General features: G+C 35.8%; 1 protein-coding gene across 1 annotated transcript; it reads right to left on the bottom strand.

Annotated features, from left to right (window-relative positions):
* Positions 1 to 5: 5 nt before the first annotated feature.
* On the bottom strand, positions 6 to 7,945 carry LOC147283787 (cellulose synthase A catalytic subunit 5 [UDP-forming]). Its single transcript, XM_086243187.1, has 14 exons — positions 7,407 to 7,945; positions 6,053 to 6,248; positions 5,724 to 5,956; positions 5,488 to 5,587; positions 5,194 to 5,380; positions 4,646 to 4,912; positions 4,158 to 4,503; positions 3,859 to 3,996; positions 3,245 to 3,370; positions 2,876 to 3,088; positions 2,523 to 2,796; positions 2,215 to 2,411; positions 1,773 to 2,123; positions 6 to 1,094 (listed from the first exon to the last, which is right to left on the bottom strand). Exons 1-14 carry the CDS (start codon positions 7,485 to 7,487, stop codon positions 513 to 515), a joined length of 3,291 nt encoding a protein of 1,096 aa, XP_086099313.1. The 5' UTR covers positions 7,488 to 7,945; the 3' UTR covers positions 6 to 512.
* Between the last annotated feature and the right edge of the window lie 9,869 nt (positions 7,946 to 17,814).

Below are 17,814 nucleotides of genomic sequence, written 5' to 3'. Positions count from 1 at the left end.
ACAGAAGCTTTACAAAGAAGGTTTGAAAGGCTTAAAAACACTGCACGTTCTCCTTGACAACTAGGTCGTATTAATATAAGTACATCTTATTTGTTAAAAAATAAATAAATAAACAAATCGAGGAACTACTAAGAAAATGAATTAAATATAAATCTACGGATGCAAAATATAAAAAGCCTATTAACGCGAGCCTGTCAAGAGAATAGTAAATAATAATGCAATGCTCTTTGAGAATACAAGACCAAGGGAGGGAAGAAAGAATAACAAAAAGAAAATGCCCTAAAACCCACAGGAATGTAATAAAAGAATTAATAAAACAAATAACAATTTGTCATCCCCCAGCCCTCTTTATCTACACACCCCGAAACTATAGATTTCATACCACAAAAATTCCTCTTGCTAATGTGGAAAACAGCTTTAAACGTTTGAAATCGGAGGAACAATACCCTTCTGCAACTCCACGACGATCATAAACTGGAACCAAAAGAAACCTAAAACCTTTATTCATGTATCTAATCACAATTTAACCCACAGACCTCCAATACAGGGCCATCTTTTGACACAAACGGATTGACTCGAACCCACATGAGAGTTAATATTGAGGCCAGCAAAATGGACCAAACCAAGATAATGGTGGGCATTCTATCTTGTTTACCAAGTAGTCCCTTGAGGAAGGGGTAGAGGTGCATAATGACCCAGAAGGCGAAAAATAACCTACCAAACAATGGACCCCAGGAATCATACCCGTTATTGATGGCGTCTGAAATACCAACGACAACTCCAACAATATTTATTATTAATATAGTTGTGGGAGGGATCAATAATGATGTCCACTTGAAGATGTAGAGTTCTGAAAATGCTCCATCATCTGCTGCCTTAGATGTAACTGTAAAGTTTGTGCTAACACCAGCCAAAACCTTGAGTAAACCCTGGAAGAGAGCAAAAAGATGTGATGAAGCGCCTCCAATTACCCAGAACTGCTCATTTCTCCACCAGTCATCGATCCCAACACCACCCCATTGCATCTCAAGGATACCAGTTGCAGCTATGGATATGAAGAGAGCCATGAACACGATACTGGCATAGTTGCTTATCTACACATTCAAGTTAAAAAGCCAAGAGTTGGATGTTAGAACAAGCATGATTACTATATAACAGCTGTGTCAAGGATTCTTTTTGGAATAAAAACATAAGATTATAGGGGCAGAGCAATTTTATAATGGTAGGCTTTCCCCAAAGTATAACTGTAGAAGAACCATCCAGTCACCTAAAGTGAATCCACAAGAAAATCCACAGTAACAACTACGCATTTCGTTGTTCACATGCTTTTATTGTTAATCAATGAAAATTTCGCTCAATCACTTATTTCTCCACTCTCCAGAGGAACTTGCAGAGTAGGTTTATACTTAACAGACAGAACTTGAATGTGATACAAACACCTAACTTCTGCACACAACTCACAATAACAAGATGACGATCCAACAAATTATATCCTTAAATCTGGTTTTTAACAATTTGCCAGTCATTTTAATTTGTGAAAATTCCTTTTAGCAAAATGCCAGATCTAGTTTGAAAAGTTAGGTATAGCAAGACCATCTAATCATGGAATTTTGGTTCTAATAATCAAAAGCCACATGCAACAAGCTCAGTATGTTGCTTGAGACCCCAAAATTTCAGTTTGAGACCTATATGCAACTCAAACCTTCATACCACATATTTGATACAATTAGACATCGTTCCAACATAGAACAGGAAAAAGTGATCGAAATTACCTCAGGGACAATGAATTTCCCAGTCAGAAGGCAGATGGCTGGCAGACTACAGTAAACAATCAAGGGAATGGAGGTCCAAGGATATACAACTGAGTTTATATAGGAAAATCGTTCCAACCATTTCAATCCACTCCCATACCCATACCAGATTGGACAATGTCTACTCAAGAAAATCTCAACAGATCCAAGGGCCCACCGAAGAACTTGGTGTAGACGATCTGAGAGGTTAATAGGAGCTGACCCTTTGAAAGCAGGTAGCTTGGGTATGCAGTAGACAGACCTCCAGCCATGGCAATGCATCTTAAATCCTGTCAGAATATCCTCAGTAACAGAACCATAAATCCAGCCAACCTGTTTGAGATTCAATTAGTCATTAGGTGATAAAAATAGATTTCAGAGATACAAGTTTCCAACACTTTAAAACTTTTTCCTATTTGCTTACTTCCTTTCCCCATTCTGTCTTATCTTCATAACCACAGCTTATGACCTGGATGGCTTCCCTCAAGAGAGAAGCAGGACTGACATCCTGAGGAATTCCACCATTTTCCAGAACAGCAGAGGCTACAAAGACTGGAGACTGCCCAAATTTCTTCTCCAATTTCAGTTGGGACATGTTGGATGATTTGTTGATGCTTGATTCTGCAAGACCAACAAAACTTAGCCTCATTGGTTTGGTATTTTTCATTTTTCTTAGATTAGATAAAAAAAAAAACAACAATGCAAGAATGACAGTCACTTGCAACCATTTACCTTCATTTCCCTCTTCAATATTCTCAAGTGCATGTATCTGCTTTGATGCTTCCCTCTGTTTTGATTTCTTCTTTTTCTCTTTCTTTGACTTCGCATTAGTGTTCTTTCTAGACCCACAACACAGGCAGCACCATTTTGGCCAACAATTGCAGGTTCTGCTGGGGGGCTTCTTTTTGGTAGGTGCATCGTATCCATAAAGAGCTTGCCTTCTGAAAACACACCCGGTTCCAACATATATTGGCCCTTGGATACCATCCAAGCCTTTCATGTTGATCTGTTTTCAATCACCAAATTAGCCTTTCCGGTAGCAACAGAGAGCATAAAAAATCAAATAAAAAGAACCATATACATACATCAAAGAACACGACATTCCGATTTGAGTATCTATCATGACGATCAATCCCATCAAATCTTTGAGGAAACTGCACATAGCAAACTTTCTTCCCAGATGTAGGGTCCATCATGAAACACATGGCTTCTCTGAGTGCCTTGCTATTGTTGATGTAGTGATCACAGTCAACATTCAGAAGATAAGGAGCATTTGAGATAATTGCTGAGACCCGTATCTTTAGATATAAAATAAAGAAACAAAAGTTGTCAATTCTAAGCCATAAATATAGTAACGACAAATGATTGGAAAGCAAACCAAAACATAAAGAAAAAAGGAAAAAGAAGTAAGCTATATGCAACAAAAATATAAAAGAAAGAAATTTAGAGCTTACCAGAGCATTCATGGCACCAGCCTTTTTATGGTGATCAAACCCTGGTCTCTTTTCACGAGAAACATAAACCAGACGAGGTAACTCATTTCCTTCAAGATCACAAACACCATTATTACCGAGAAAGACCTGTAAATGAAAAATGAAGCGTCATAAGGAAAAAGCGTCTTTATTTGGTATAACCACACCATCAAACATTGTGTCATTCCTCCAAGTACTTTAAGCCACCTAGGTCATTGGTTACTAAGGCAAATACCAAGAACAGAAAAGATATGGAAGGTACAAGACAATGAAAATGCTGCAAGAAGCCCAAGTTTGTGTACGCTCTTCAAAACTGATATTCTGTACACATATATACACAACTTAATAGCATACATAACATACACATAATAATCTTAGACAACCCAGAGGCATCACTGACTTTCAACAGACATTAACCAATGATTGTGATAAAAAAGCATTAATGAAAATAATTAATACTGGAACTGGCATAATTCATTAATTCATCCAAAAAGAAAATATGCGAAAGAAAAAGGGCTCATCTTGCCGAGTGTACTATGTAATTTTATACTTAAAAAATTGCAGTCAATAACTTAAAGAAAGTAATATAATCCAACCTGAATCATGCCAGGATGGTCTCGTACATTGTTCCCAGGCCAGGGAGTCCCATCCTGCATTGTCCAGCCATCCTCAGGAACCTTCTGTGCCATAGCTACCAAACTGTTAATCCTAACTTTAAATTCTTCATATTCTCTCTGCACAAACAAATAAAAATTAGATAAAAATCATTCATGTAAACTCTAAAGTATTTTACCAGATAATTATTAGAAGCAAAAAAAAAAAAAAGATCTACTTTTCCTTTTTTAAAACAATGCAATCAATTGTACAAGAAACTGCATGAAAGTAGGTCACGAACCTTCATTGCACGCCTTTCCCTAACAAATGCTGGATGAACTTTATTTTTCAAATAGTCAATCTTCTGACAGAAGTACCATTCTGGGGCCCGGGGTTCAATACTATATTTCTTACAAAAAGGGACCCATTTCCTGGAAAATTCAGATGTCTCAGAAAGAGCTTCAAAGGTAAGCATGGCAGCACCATCATCCGAGACATAGCATGCAACTTTATCAACTGGATAATCAACAGCAAGGATGGAAAGAACTGTGTTTGCAGTGATTAGTGGAGGTTCTTTCATAGGGTCAACTGTACTAACAAAGATGTCTACACTGGCTAATTCAGATGGCTTCCCTTCCTTTTCATACCTGAGAATATATGAAACAAATCAGGAAGCAACTTATTCCAACTTATAGGGGAATGTCCCCATAGCTAGTCGAAATGATACATTTTCTTCCCCAAAGAAACCTGACAAAATGAGAGCATGTAAATACAATAAGTTGGTCGTACCTCAGTGATAGCCGATCTAGGTATGTTTCACGCTCTATTGGATACCATTTGGGGAACTGATCCAGAATCCATGATACAGCAAACCATATTTCGCATATGACTGATGTCAACCACAAGCCATATGCATCATTAACTGGATGGAGAATTCTATAATGAAAAAAGAAGCCAAGGATTACAAGGCGGAGTATTATTATCATTCTGTATGGATTTATCTTGCTTGAAGGGATGGGTATCTTCCTTGAAAGTGGCTGCCTGCCTTCATCCATCCTGATAAAGTATATCAAAAAAAATTATTAATACACCGAAAAGTAAATGAAGAGAGGAGCTCCACATAATAGAATTTAGAAATATATATATATATATATATTCTTATCTTCAAATATATTTGAAAAAAATCCCTATCATGATAAACAATGAGGGCTTTGAAGGAGCACAGAGTGGTCTGCATGCATGTTGTTCTATAATCCTCACGTTTCTTAGTAATGTGATTCTCTCAACATAAATTATATAACCTTTTTTCCTTGTTTAAATTTTGAATAGTCACTTACATGGGTAAATCAGGATCATCTGGTTCATTCCCACCAAAGTTTCTTCCATCATTGTCTCCTTCATGCTTTACAACTTGAAGTTTCTCATTCTGCTTTTTCTTCCACTCTTCCATTCGATCTTTCCATGCTACACTCCCATACCCATATACTGCAATGTCTTTCTTAGGAACCATTGGTCTAGGTTGCACTAAGACAATCAAAGTACTAAGATTACTACTCTAGGGATAAGAAAAGTTACAGTCACATGCACGCATGAGACATTAAAATATCCAATTTGACACAAAAATAACTTACAAGTAGATGGATCAGGAAAAGGCACCGGATGAACTCTGTTTCCATGACCCATATAGGGAGGTAAAATAAGAGCATGTCGATCAGAAGAAATCTCAGAAGCCTAACACAAGAAAATGCATCACCATAAGCCATTAATCAAATCACGGCATTTACATACTGAGGCACACAACCATACCGACATACATTGACATATATGCCCACATAAAAAGAACGGCATTGCAATTAAACTGTTTTACCTCCTCGCCATAGGTCAAGAGTGGGATTTCAGAACCAAGGGGAGAGGATTCATGTTCTGAGTGTGTGGGAATTCTGGAATTAGAGTGTGAACCACGGCCAATGTTAAGGCGTGCAGACAGCATAGCCTCTGCAACTTGATGTGGGCCCAAAGCATCAAGATTACCATAATCGAACTCATTGTCCAAATCATCAATGCCATCTTCTTCTTCATCACCTTCAACCCTAGGACTACCTGCAAGTTGTGTCATTAATTAGAGAAAGTTTCAAAAATAAGGGGCAAATGAAAGTAAATGCATTTAGAAAAAGAAAGATGCAAAAAGAGACTCACCTTTGAGGCGCTTGTATCTGGTTTTACACTGAGGGCAAGCCTGATTTCCCTCTCTTCTCTCATACTCATAACAAGGTCTGCACACAGGGAAAGCACATTCGTTGCAGGCAACAAAGGGCTCTCCATCTACTGTAATCTCAATCTCGTCTCCACAAATCTGACATATTTGGCCACTCAATTCTTGCACAGACTTTATCTGTAAAGATGAAAAAGACATTAATATGGGCGACAACTTAAGATGCAATGCAAACTACCATCTTTAAATCTTCTCTTTAAATTTCATAAAAGACATACTACAGACGATAAGACGAAGATGCAACCAGTGATCTTATCATCTTTCATTATAATTTTTATTGAGGGCTTTAAGGACCTTCCCAAGCCCCCTTTTCCAGCACAGTTAAGTGAAAACTTTATCATTGTAGTGAATGATCAACTTGCTACCAGCCAAACCAAGAAATTAATAAGTCGCATAAGGTAGCATGCGTCTAATAAAAATTTAGATGTTTCCCAAAATGATTCAACGAATGCCAATTATTTCTTTCAATTGTCAACAGTTGATTCAATCTAAACACTAATTCCATCACTTGAATTGCATTACTGCTTCTTGCAAACTTCTCCAAAATACAGAACAAACAACCTCATTTGTTCTAGTGGACGTGCTCTCTTAAACCATGTTCCTTGACTGTGTTACTAGACTACTACCTACTTTCTCCTTCCCTAAGTCAATGAGTTAGTGTGAGAGAAAAGAGAGATAAATGTTGCCAGTTTCATACAAGACTGGGATCCCAGTAATGAAGGTAGATGGTGAAGAATAAATTATTGAAATGTCTTGAATGAAAACTTTAAACTAGTTCATCACAATAACCAGTATGTGCATAAGTCAGATGGCATTTCCAATTACATTCTCAATAAATAAACTATTTCATAATACTTTACCAAAATATTTGGAGATTCTTTATAAATTAAAACTTTTGAACTTGTGAAGATCAAACTACGCATCAGAATCCGAATATTAATCTTCCTTCTCAAATCAGTTTTGTTCAGGTCACGTTCAACAAAGGAAACAAGCATAGAACAGAAAGCTGATGAATTTCAACTTATAGGACTAATATTTGGAAATGAGTCTAAAATATTAAAGGGAAAATAAAAATAAAAATAAACACTAAAATAATCATAAATAGGCAAGTCAGGATGCTCAAAATCAGAACCAAAAGTTGACAAAATTTATCAAACTACCATCAAACCCTAATTTATAGCATCTCCATGATACCCCAAATTAGAAAACAAGAAAATGAGCAAAGGGCATCCTCAAAAGCAACAAAAACATACAAATGAGGGGTTGAAAGCTTCTTACCCGTGCATTCTCATCTGCATTGATGAGCACAAACTCATTTCTGTTGTGAGAACCAGCAACAAGTCTACCCCTTGTGTCCATCACTTACCACCAATACACCACAAGAAGCAAAAAACAAAAGGAAAAAAGGCCAAGTCTTTAATTCAACAAACCCAGCTCTTCAAATCAAGAAAACTCAACTCAAAAACCGATCTTTCACTGTGTCAGCTGACCCCGACTCGCCCATAGATCCACTTTTGCGGTGCAGACCCCTCTGGTCGGCAACCATCACAAGAAACCCAAACCCCAGTTAATGGAAAAGCAAAAAAGAATGGCAAAGTGTGGTTTTTTAATAATAAAGGAACCCAGAAAAAATAAAAAAGTCTTTCGGTTAATTTGATTCCTCCACAAGCCACCTCTCCTCTGTAAAACCTGGCTGGTCTTAATCTATGCCAATGTTGATGGGAGAGAGAAAGAGATACAGAGTGAGGAGTCTGTGTGTGGACAATGAGGGAGGACGCGTAGGAGAGAAGGAGATGATGGGTTAGAGAGAGAGAGAGAGAGAGAGAGAGAGAGATGAGAGAGAGAGATGTAATGGCAAAGCGCAGATCAGAAATTGTATTTTATTAGCTGGATTGAGAAATAAGACAGTGAGAGTGAGGTGAGTGGGGCCCAGATTGTGGTGGTGGCGCTGGGTTGTGCCCCCACCGGAGTTGGTAAGAAAAACAATTGCCAAAAACAAAAACAGAAATGAAAACCAAAAAAGAAAATAAACAAAAAATATTTGGTACTAATTTGTAATTTCTCTGTTTCTGTTCTGTAATTTAGCAACTCTGTTCGGTGGCTGGTGGGTGTTGTGGGATTCTCTTTTGGGCTCTTTGGATTGCTGCTTTCGGGTCTTCTTTAACGCTCGGTTTTGGTATATTTAAGTAATAAGTAATAAGTAATAAGTAATAAACTAATAACAAACAAACAAATAAATTAAAATGGGGTTATGGAATATGGAGGACAGGAAGTGTGACACTGACTATTTAGATGAAGAGAGAGAGAGAGAGAGAGAGAGAGAGAGAGAGAGATCTGCTCACGCGGAATAGATTATGTCTTCACTGTGCCTTTGCTTTAACTGTAAATTACAATAACCTACCCTCCGTACTTTGTACTAACTACGCGTTTTCACTTCTTTTGTTTTTTAAAGGGAAGGTTTTAGCAGACGTGTCATCTGTGTGACCGTTCGATCTTCCATGTACGGATGCAATGACTGGTAAGTACATGCTGGCGAGTAAAGCTAAGTTGCAGCTGGCAAAACAGAAATCTAAGAAGTCATGCACAGCACTTTTGGGTTTGGCAAAGCATTAAAAGGTGTGTCATGATCATGAATGATGTGGCTAAAGTCTCAGGCAAGGACAAGTCTAGGCCAAGCGATATGCATGCACCACAGTGAAAACAATTCTAAGTATCTATCTATCTGTATCCGAGTGAGAGAGATTGTCAAAATTGTTGGATGTCATCTTCTGCATTTAAGATTTTCTTCCGGCAATGGAAACTATCAGAAAATAATCCATAAATAATTATGTCAACAATCATTATAATCATTTGAATATTTTTAATAATTATATATTCTCACATAGTCACATCTTATTTTATAAATTTTTTCATAAAATCTAAAATTTTTATTTTGGACATACAAAGAATTAACATAGCCTACAATAAAAGATAGACAAATACGTGGCCTTTTTGTATATGATGCATGTAAATATCATATCAGACCCAAAACGAAAAATCTATCATTTAATATTTAAGTATGTGTGGGACTGTAACTATTTTGTCGGGGCAATATGGACCACCCAGGGCCGGTCCAAGAAACTAGGAGGCCCTAGCCGAAAATCAAAGTTGAAGCCCTTTGGATAAATAAAAAAAATTGTTGGACAAAAATTTACCACCAAACAATTTTTTTACTAATATCTCTAACAAATTTTCTGATAAATAAAAAATAATTGAGCAAAAAACACAAGAGCAAAAAAGAGAAAGAGAGAGAAAACATAGAAAGAGATAAGAGAGTGAGAGAGATGACGAGAAACTAGTGAAAAAAAGTTAGATGTTACTTTGATATAATAAGTCTTTTTTTAAACAAAAAGACTCATTTATAACAAAAAAGATTAGGTTGTTTTATTTTTAAAAGAGAGGCTCATTTATTTAAAGGAGGAGGAGTCCAAATATGGGCTTAAAAACAAAAAAATAAGTGAAGATTAAGTCCACACAAAAAAAATAAATAAAGAATACTTTTTATTTTTTAGTGGGCTTAAAAATTAGTGGACCAAAATGAGGCCCTATACTTACCTGGGCCCTAGGCGGTTGCCCAACCCGCCTACCCTCTGAGCCGGCACTGGGACCACTTATACTCATTCGAAAAGTAGATCTAATTTTACTAAGATATATGAGATTTTATTATGTGGAATCTATATATGTACTTAAAAGTTTTCCTACAATTACAAAATCATTTTCTAAAAATTATTTCACAAAATAAAAATGAGAAATTAAATTTTACATTTTTAAGATTTGAGAATGCATTTGGTAGCATAAGCCTAAAAACGTTTTCTTAATGAAATAGTTGCTAGTTTAATTTTTGGTCAAATTATCCAAAAAAGTTCACTACATACATAACGACCAAATATTTAACTAATGGGTTAATTTCAGTTCAGTATCTCAAGTTTGCTTCAAATTTCAATTTAGTAGCTCATGTATAAAATCTTACAATGTTCTAACTTATGTTTCCAATTTGTTGCAATTTAGTACCTTCATTAGTATGATTGTTAAGGGATCCGTTAAATGCTGACATAGCACAATACTAACTGGATGCTACATGGTCTGATAACATGCCACATCATGCCACGTACATAAAAATAATAATTAAAGATCTGAAAATTAAAAAATAAAATAAAATAACTTGAAAAATTAATGAAAAAATAAAGGATAATGTTTATATGACTGCCCAACAAATGAATAAGGATAATAAGTCAACTATAGATGCAAGGTTTAATCTAACATGGAAATTTCCGGTGACTTCAGGTGGTGCTAGGTATTTAGTTAGGTTGCATTTCTGTGATATTGTAAGTCCTGCACTTAACTTGTTCTACTTTAATGTATATATCAATGGGTATGGTCTTCACTACCTTCTACTTTGAAACGTCGAAAAAAGAAACTGAAACCCAGACCTGCAGAAAGTGTAAGGTCTTCACTACCTTCATACAGGTTTTGCTCAAGGAATCATCCACTGCGACATTAAATCAACTAATATCCCTCGTCGAGCGTCGAAACGATGTCGTCCTCATCCTCTTCTTTAAAACCAAAGACCGTCGCACTCTAAAACTCTCTCTCTCTCTCTAAAAATTGCGAATCTTCCAATTTTACCTTTAGATCAAGGCAAACCCTAAAACCTAACCCTTGGTATGTAGTCCCTATTTTATTAGGGTCTGTGGGGTAATATTTTAGGGTTAATTTCAATTCTGTATCTCAAGTTTGCTTCAAATTTCAATTTAGTACCTCATATATAAAATCTTGCAATATCATATCTCATGTTTCCAATTCGTTAAAATTTAATACCTCTGTCAGTATGACTATTAAGGGATCCATGAAATATTGACGTGACACCCCCACAATGCTGACTGGATGCCACGTAGTTTGACAATATTCCATGTGGCATAAAAAAATAATTAAAAATCTGAAAATTGAAAAATTAGAAAAATATATTTTTTCTTAGAAAAAAATTAAAAAAATAAATTTGTTAAGTAAAAAAAAATTTTATACTCAAAACTAATTATAAAAAAAAAACTTAAAACTTACAAAAATTGGAAAATAGGAAGGAGACAACCGAAAATGGATCAATCGGGGACAGAGGCGATATTGTAGAGGAGTGTTGGGTGTTGAGAGCGTTGCCGGCCTTGGAGATCTCGGCCTGTTCGGTGGGGCCCAGCGGAGAAAGAGAGAGGGAGAAAAGGAGGAGGCCGCTGATCGACGAGTAAAGCTCTCAACTCTAAAAACTCAACTAAATGCAAATGTGAGGAATAGAGGGGGTGGCCCGGATGGAACCAAGGGTTGAGATCAACCCATCAAAAATGGAGGGCTAGAATGGTTTTTAGTGCATCAAGGATGGACATTTGATCAAAAAATCACAAACAAAGACAAAAATCGAGTCGGGTCGTGCAATACCCATGGGGTTAGACATGCAAATTTTGTGTGTATGTAATTGATATGTTCGTTGGTAAATAGATGGTGAAAACCGGGTGGTGCAGAAGCATGTCAGTTGAAGCATTTTATTTTACAATAATGTTAATTGTCCCACATTTTTTTACCCACATTTGTATCCCACCTGATGTGTCATTACTTTACTGGAAGGGTACTTTTTTTTTTCTTTTTTAGGTTTTATTTTTTAATTTTTAGTGTCCAATGTATGAATGTTATGTAAGATGGTATGAAATTACGGTAAGTGTAGCATTACTGTTTATTTTAACATGTTGAAGGCTTGAAGCTAGCATTTTGAGCTAAAAGCTCACATCCTTTTAGCTCTCATATCGTAGCTCTTTATATATATGATTTTACTTATTTATTTTATTTTTTTGGAGACATTAAGAGGGTGAGATCCAGTGATGATCTCGAATCGTACAGAATTCTCCTAGAGAATGGCTCTATAAACCAACTAGAAAAATTAAAGAAGAAAAAAATGAAGAGGAGAACTAGAGAAGAAGATTGAACCAGTAAAAGAGATGGAAGAGAAGACACGTAAATAGGTAAATTAGAAGGGCCATCTAATGTAAATTGTAAAAATGATATAGGACATTTTGGGCTTACATATGTAAATTGTAAAAATGATATAGGACATTTTGGGATTACATAAAAATTCATTAAACTCCTACCAGTTTTCCACTTGCTTTCCATAGAAGTGGAAATGAAAAGCACCATTTCAACTGCTTCTTTGTATTGCTATAGCCTATCATTGACAGTGAATTTTCAAAAAAGCAGATTTCTAATACTTTACCAAATAGGTTTAGGGAAAATGTTAACAAAATGATTATAACTATACCTCTATTTTCAGTTGAGGATCTCGTTTTCACTTTGCTTCAATTAAGGATTATTATTTTTCAAGTGCTTCAATCAAGAATATTCCGTCAATTTTGTCAAAACTTCCGTTAAAATTGATCACGTGAAGGTCACGTGACCAATTTATAAGGGCAAAAAAGTATTTTCTCATAAAATAATAAAACTCAATAAATTTAAACAAATTTAAAAACAAAACAAAAATTCCCTCCATCTCCCACCTTCGCCACCCCCTGCACCATGTTGACCCAACATTCCCCCCACCCAGCCCCGCCCAGCCCCGCCACTCCCCTCCCCTCCCCTCCCCTCCCCTCCCCTCCCTTCCCTTCCCTTCCCTTCCCCTCTCTTTTCTCTCATATCTCTGCCTTTCTTACAAACCCAACCCCGACCGCATCGCAAAACCCAGCCCTGGACAAAGAATTTCAATACAATTTAAGCCCAAACTCAACATAAATGCAACAATAGAGCCCAATTAAGGCAAAACCCGAGCAAACAACCCTTCCCATCCACCACGTGCAGCTCCACCCGCGGTGGCCGTGGGTTCCAAAGTTGAGTTTTCAATTTTAGCAACTTTGGAGCTAATCAGACCCAACCAATAGGTAGAGAAGAAAGAGAGGATAAAAAATTATACCTTACCCGACCTAATTCGCCGCCTACTGTTCTAGCTTCGCACAGTCGTCTTCGGTAGTCAGATTACCAATTAGAGACCACCACTGGAACGAGGACGACGAGAGGAAGCTTCCTTGGGTGGTAATGGGTCGCGACGCTGTCGGGATCGAAAGTCAACGCTGGTGTGTTCGGATTGTGCTGCAGCAAATTTGGTCGACCAAAAGTCGACCCTTTGTCGACCTCCAAACATATATTATTTGTTTGGTCTATGCGCGGAGGAGGGTATTTTGGGCACGAAATGGGCAAACGACAATGGGTTTGTAAGAGTTTTTGCGACGGGGCCGGGGCCGGGGCTAGGTTTGTAAGAGAGGCATAGATATGAGAGAAAAGAGAGGGGAAGGGAGGGGAGGGGAGGGGAAGGGCGGGGCTGGGCTGGGTAGGGGGAATGTTGGGTCGACATGGTGCAGGGGGTGGCGAAGGTGGGAGATGGAGGGAATTTTTGTTTTTGTTTTTAAATTTGTTTAAATTTATTGAGTTTTATTTTTTTTTTGAGAAAAAACTTTTTTGCCCTTATAAATTGGTCACGTGACCCTCACATGATCAATTTTAACGGAAGTTTTGACAGAATTGACGAAATATCCTTGATTGAAGCACTTGAAAAATAATAGTTCTTAATTGAAGCAAAGTGAAAACGAGATCCTCAACTGAAAATATGTGTATAGTTATAATCTTTTTGCTAACATTTTTCCAATAGATTTATAAGCAAAATTATAAAGATAAGTGATTTTAACCGTTAAAAAGCAATACTAAACAGGGCCTTGCTAATCTTTTCACAAGTTGGATGGTCAATGTGATGTCTGCGACATACCCAAACTTTATAGGCCCTAGTTTGGAGTGTGACACCCCTCCTCTTTCTTCCCCTCTCTTTTTCTCTCTCCACCCAAGTCATCACTTTGTTGGATTTGGACATGTCAGTGAAATTGTTTGGATTTTGGTTGGAATCATCTTCACCAAAATCTAAAACCATGTAGATATTTGGACGGAAATGGCCATCTGAGTTTTCCTTTTTTATTTTGTTTTTGCTAACATATATCTAAGCTTTTGATCTTTTGTTGGTTAGTTCTTGTCATTTTCTGTTTTATAATATGTTTGGTTGCTGATCGAGAAAATTACAGGGGAATAATGAAGTAGCTAGTTTTTTTCAGTTGTCTTTTATTTTATACCAATGATTCAGCAACCATGACTGTACACTGACACTCGTACAAATTAATTTGAGCCCTTTATCTCACCTAGTTATGCACTCTTGCTCTCTCTATATTTACCTTTCAATGCACCCCCGTATACTTCATCGATATTTATAGAATGCACACTATCTATGCTAAATTATAGAAAATTTCCAAGTCGGAATAGGTTATGGAATCATGTTTCAACACCTACAAACTAAAGACTCAAGTGTTCATACATGTTTTCTTTTTTCTTTTGGGTAAATAAATGTGTAAATAAAAGAAAGAGACAAGCTCTAAAGTCTGTACAAATAAGACTTAGAGAAATTAACTTTGACCAACGAAAAAATAAAACAGCAAAGTCGGGGAACAAACAACACCCCATAACTAAGCAAAAAGCAATAAACTTGCCCCAGGACAGAAAAGAGGCAACCAAACGAGACTAGCTACCAGATCTTGCAGTAGGAAATAATATTCTAAGATTGAGCCACTGCCAAGTTAGCTGCAGAAGGTTAATTTGAAAACAAGAGAGCAAAGCCTACATGTTTTTTGGGTAGATCATGATACATGCTTTAAATGCATACGTACAAAAGCATGTCAATTTATAGGTCCCATTTGCATAACTTTGTCAGTCTAAACAAAGCTAGCTAGCTTTTTGGGTTCTCTTTAATTTCTAAGGCATATGAAAATGAGTAGTGTTTGTTGAGATAAATCTCATATTGAAGATGTGAGCGTCTTGATAGTGGCTTATAAGGGTTTGTGTTACTCCTCTTATTGCCAATTGATTTTGGGATGAATGTCTAAATTTTTTCATGGTATCAGAGCAGGTTATCCACGTGATGCGCCTAACGGCCACACGTGTTCTCACGTCGTCCAATATAAATTGTCCACGTGTTAGACTTAAATGACGCTATACGTGCGGGGGCGTATTGAGAGAAATCTCACATTGAAGATGTGAGGGCCTTGCTAGTGGCTTATAAGGGTTTGGGCTACTTCTCCCATTGCCTTGGTTTTGAGATAGATGCCTAGATTTCTTTAGTGCTTTCGACCAACCAAAAAAAAAGTAGTGTTGTGTTTTTCATTATCCTATCCACTTGCCAAATGTTTTAGGTTTCTACAAGCTTTATTATAAGTGACCAATCCCAACAAAGCTTTTTGGATACTATTTTCTAAAGGCACATGAAAATTAGTGGCGCTGTGTTTTCATTATCCTATCACTTAAAAGCAATTCCTATTGCCAAATGTTTTAGCTTTCTACAAGCTTTTATTATAAAGGACCAATCCCACTTCAACACAATTCCCGTTGCCCAATTGTTGAACACATTTTATAACATTTAATTTATCTCTAAATTAAACATTTTAGTCTTTTGTTTTTTAGTATTTTTAGTGATTTATTTATTTTTAAAAATTTTTTATTTTTTTTTTGGCCAAATTTTAATTATTTAGTTAAATTATTGGGTTTTATTAATTTTTGTTTTATTTCCTAGATTTTATTAATTTTTATTTAATTTTAGATTAGATTAATTTTCTTGTTTTTATTATGAATTAGTTTTTTTTTTTGTAGGATTTTAAATTAAAACGCCAAAAAGAAGGAAATGTGAGAAGAAAGCCCAAGTGAAAGAATAGAAAGAAAGAAGCCAACCCAAAAAGAAAGCCCAAGTGAAAAAGAAGAAAGAAGAAAAAGAGGCCCAATTGTTTCGATCCAAGAAGACGAAGCCTGCGTGCTAAAAGGTCACAACCCAGCCCAATTGCCTCTTGGGAGGCAAACGGACACAAGGGAAACTTCCCCGCCAACCTCTTTCTCCTCTTGTCAAAAAAATTCCTAGAAATCCCAAGCATTAAGAGCCTTTGTATTTTCAATTTTCATAAGTAGTCACTATGTTCTTCTGTTTTTAGGCTTGTTCTTGAAAAAATCTCATGGTTTCTCTCAAGAACTTAGGATAAAAACCTTTATCTTTTTCGTTTTTAATTGGTATTAATATGAGTATGTTTCTTCAATTCGCATATTGTTAGTTTTAGATTTACTTTTCGCATAAGTAGGTTTATTACTTTCTTAGATTAAAATAGTTTAGATTATGCGTTTTACTGTTCATACTCAAATTATTACTATTAATACCAAAAATCATCTTTGTTTTGATTTTGTTTTTACTGTTATTTGCTATTCACTTGACCCTGATTCCACACCTATCACTCGCACATACACGTTTTCACACCGTATCACCATAACACCCAATACAGCCCATTTACCCTAAGTCATTACAACCAAGGCATCAGAACCTTTGCTACCATGAGGTGTTCCTTCCTTGGTTCATGATCGCCTAACCGGAAGTCAGATTCATGCATCATCATCATTGTACACTCAACCTCTCGGCCGTGTACCAGCACGCCCAACACAAAATTTGAAGGACGTGGATTCCTTGATTCACGACATAGGTAACACGTGGTAGTAAAGCTTTTGAGGCAAACAATAGTTTATATAGTATATAGTTTGTAATACAGTTAATAGTTTATATAGATTGTATAGTTTATAATTTATAGGTTTAGTCTATAGAGTTCATACTTCATAGTTTTTGGTATACTAGAGGGCTTTATGATATACATATACTAAAACTATTATAGTTATAGGGTTTAGTGTATATGGTACAACTGTACATGATATAGGGAATAAGGTTTAAGGTTTAGAGAAAATTCTTTAATAGAGACCTAAAATATAGACAGTTTCAATCATTAAAATACAATGTGCAGTAGACCCCATAAGAGATCTCTTATTTACCCTTAATTAAGGAATCCTTTGATAGAAGGGACTTGTATAAACTAATATAAGGTTTAATTAAAAGGTCTATTGATTTTAAATACCAAATTTTAATAACTTTTTAGTTTAGATACTAAAATTTAATAACATTTTAGATTAGGTACTAGTTAAAAAGTCAAACAAAATAATAAAGTAAAAGGTATTAGAATTCACAAATATTACATCACATGCCACTATAATAAAAAAATAAAAAAAATATTATATCACAAATATTACATTAATTTATGCTATATTGTATTAAATTTAAAAAAAAAAAAAACCAATCCAATCACAACTTAATTATGACTGTCTTGGTAAATTAAATTGGAAGAGACAACTCCCACCATTATACTACGTATTATTTTGAGTAAAAGTATTGTTTTGACCTCTATTTATACTATATTGTAGTACAATTTTTCTAAATAAAAATTCAATTCAGTCACAACTTAACTGTGACTGTCTCACAATTTAGCTGTGACTGTCGTTCAATCACAATTAAATTTGAAATTGTGAGTGTTATACAATCACAACTAAATCTGAAGTTAGAGACTACATTAGCCAACTTCCAAAACAATATAAAAGCCTTAAGGGCAATTTTGTCGAAACTTTATAAATTTTAACTAACACTCATAAGATGTACATTAAAGAACAAAAATGTCAAATGGAAAGACCCAAATCAAATGGGCCAACATGTTTGTGACCTAATCTAAAAAAC

The sequence above is a fragment of the Dryas octopetala genome, chromosome 5, assembly GCF_963921425.1.
Source record: "Dryas octopetala chromosome 5, drDryOcto1.1, whole genome shotgun sequence".
NCBI lineage: Eukaryota > Viridiplantae > Streptophyta > Magnoliopsida > Rosales > Rosaceae > Dryas > Dryas octopetala.
This window is presented reverse-complemented; position numbering and strand designations above follow the sequence as displayed.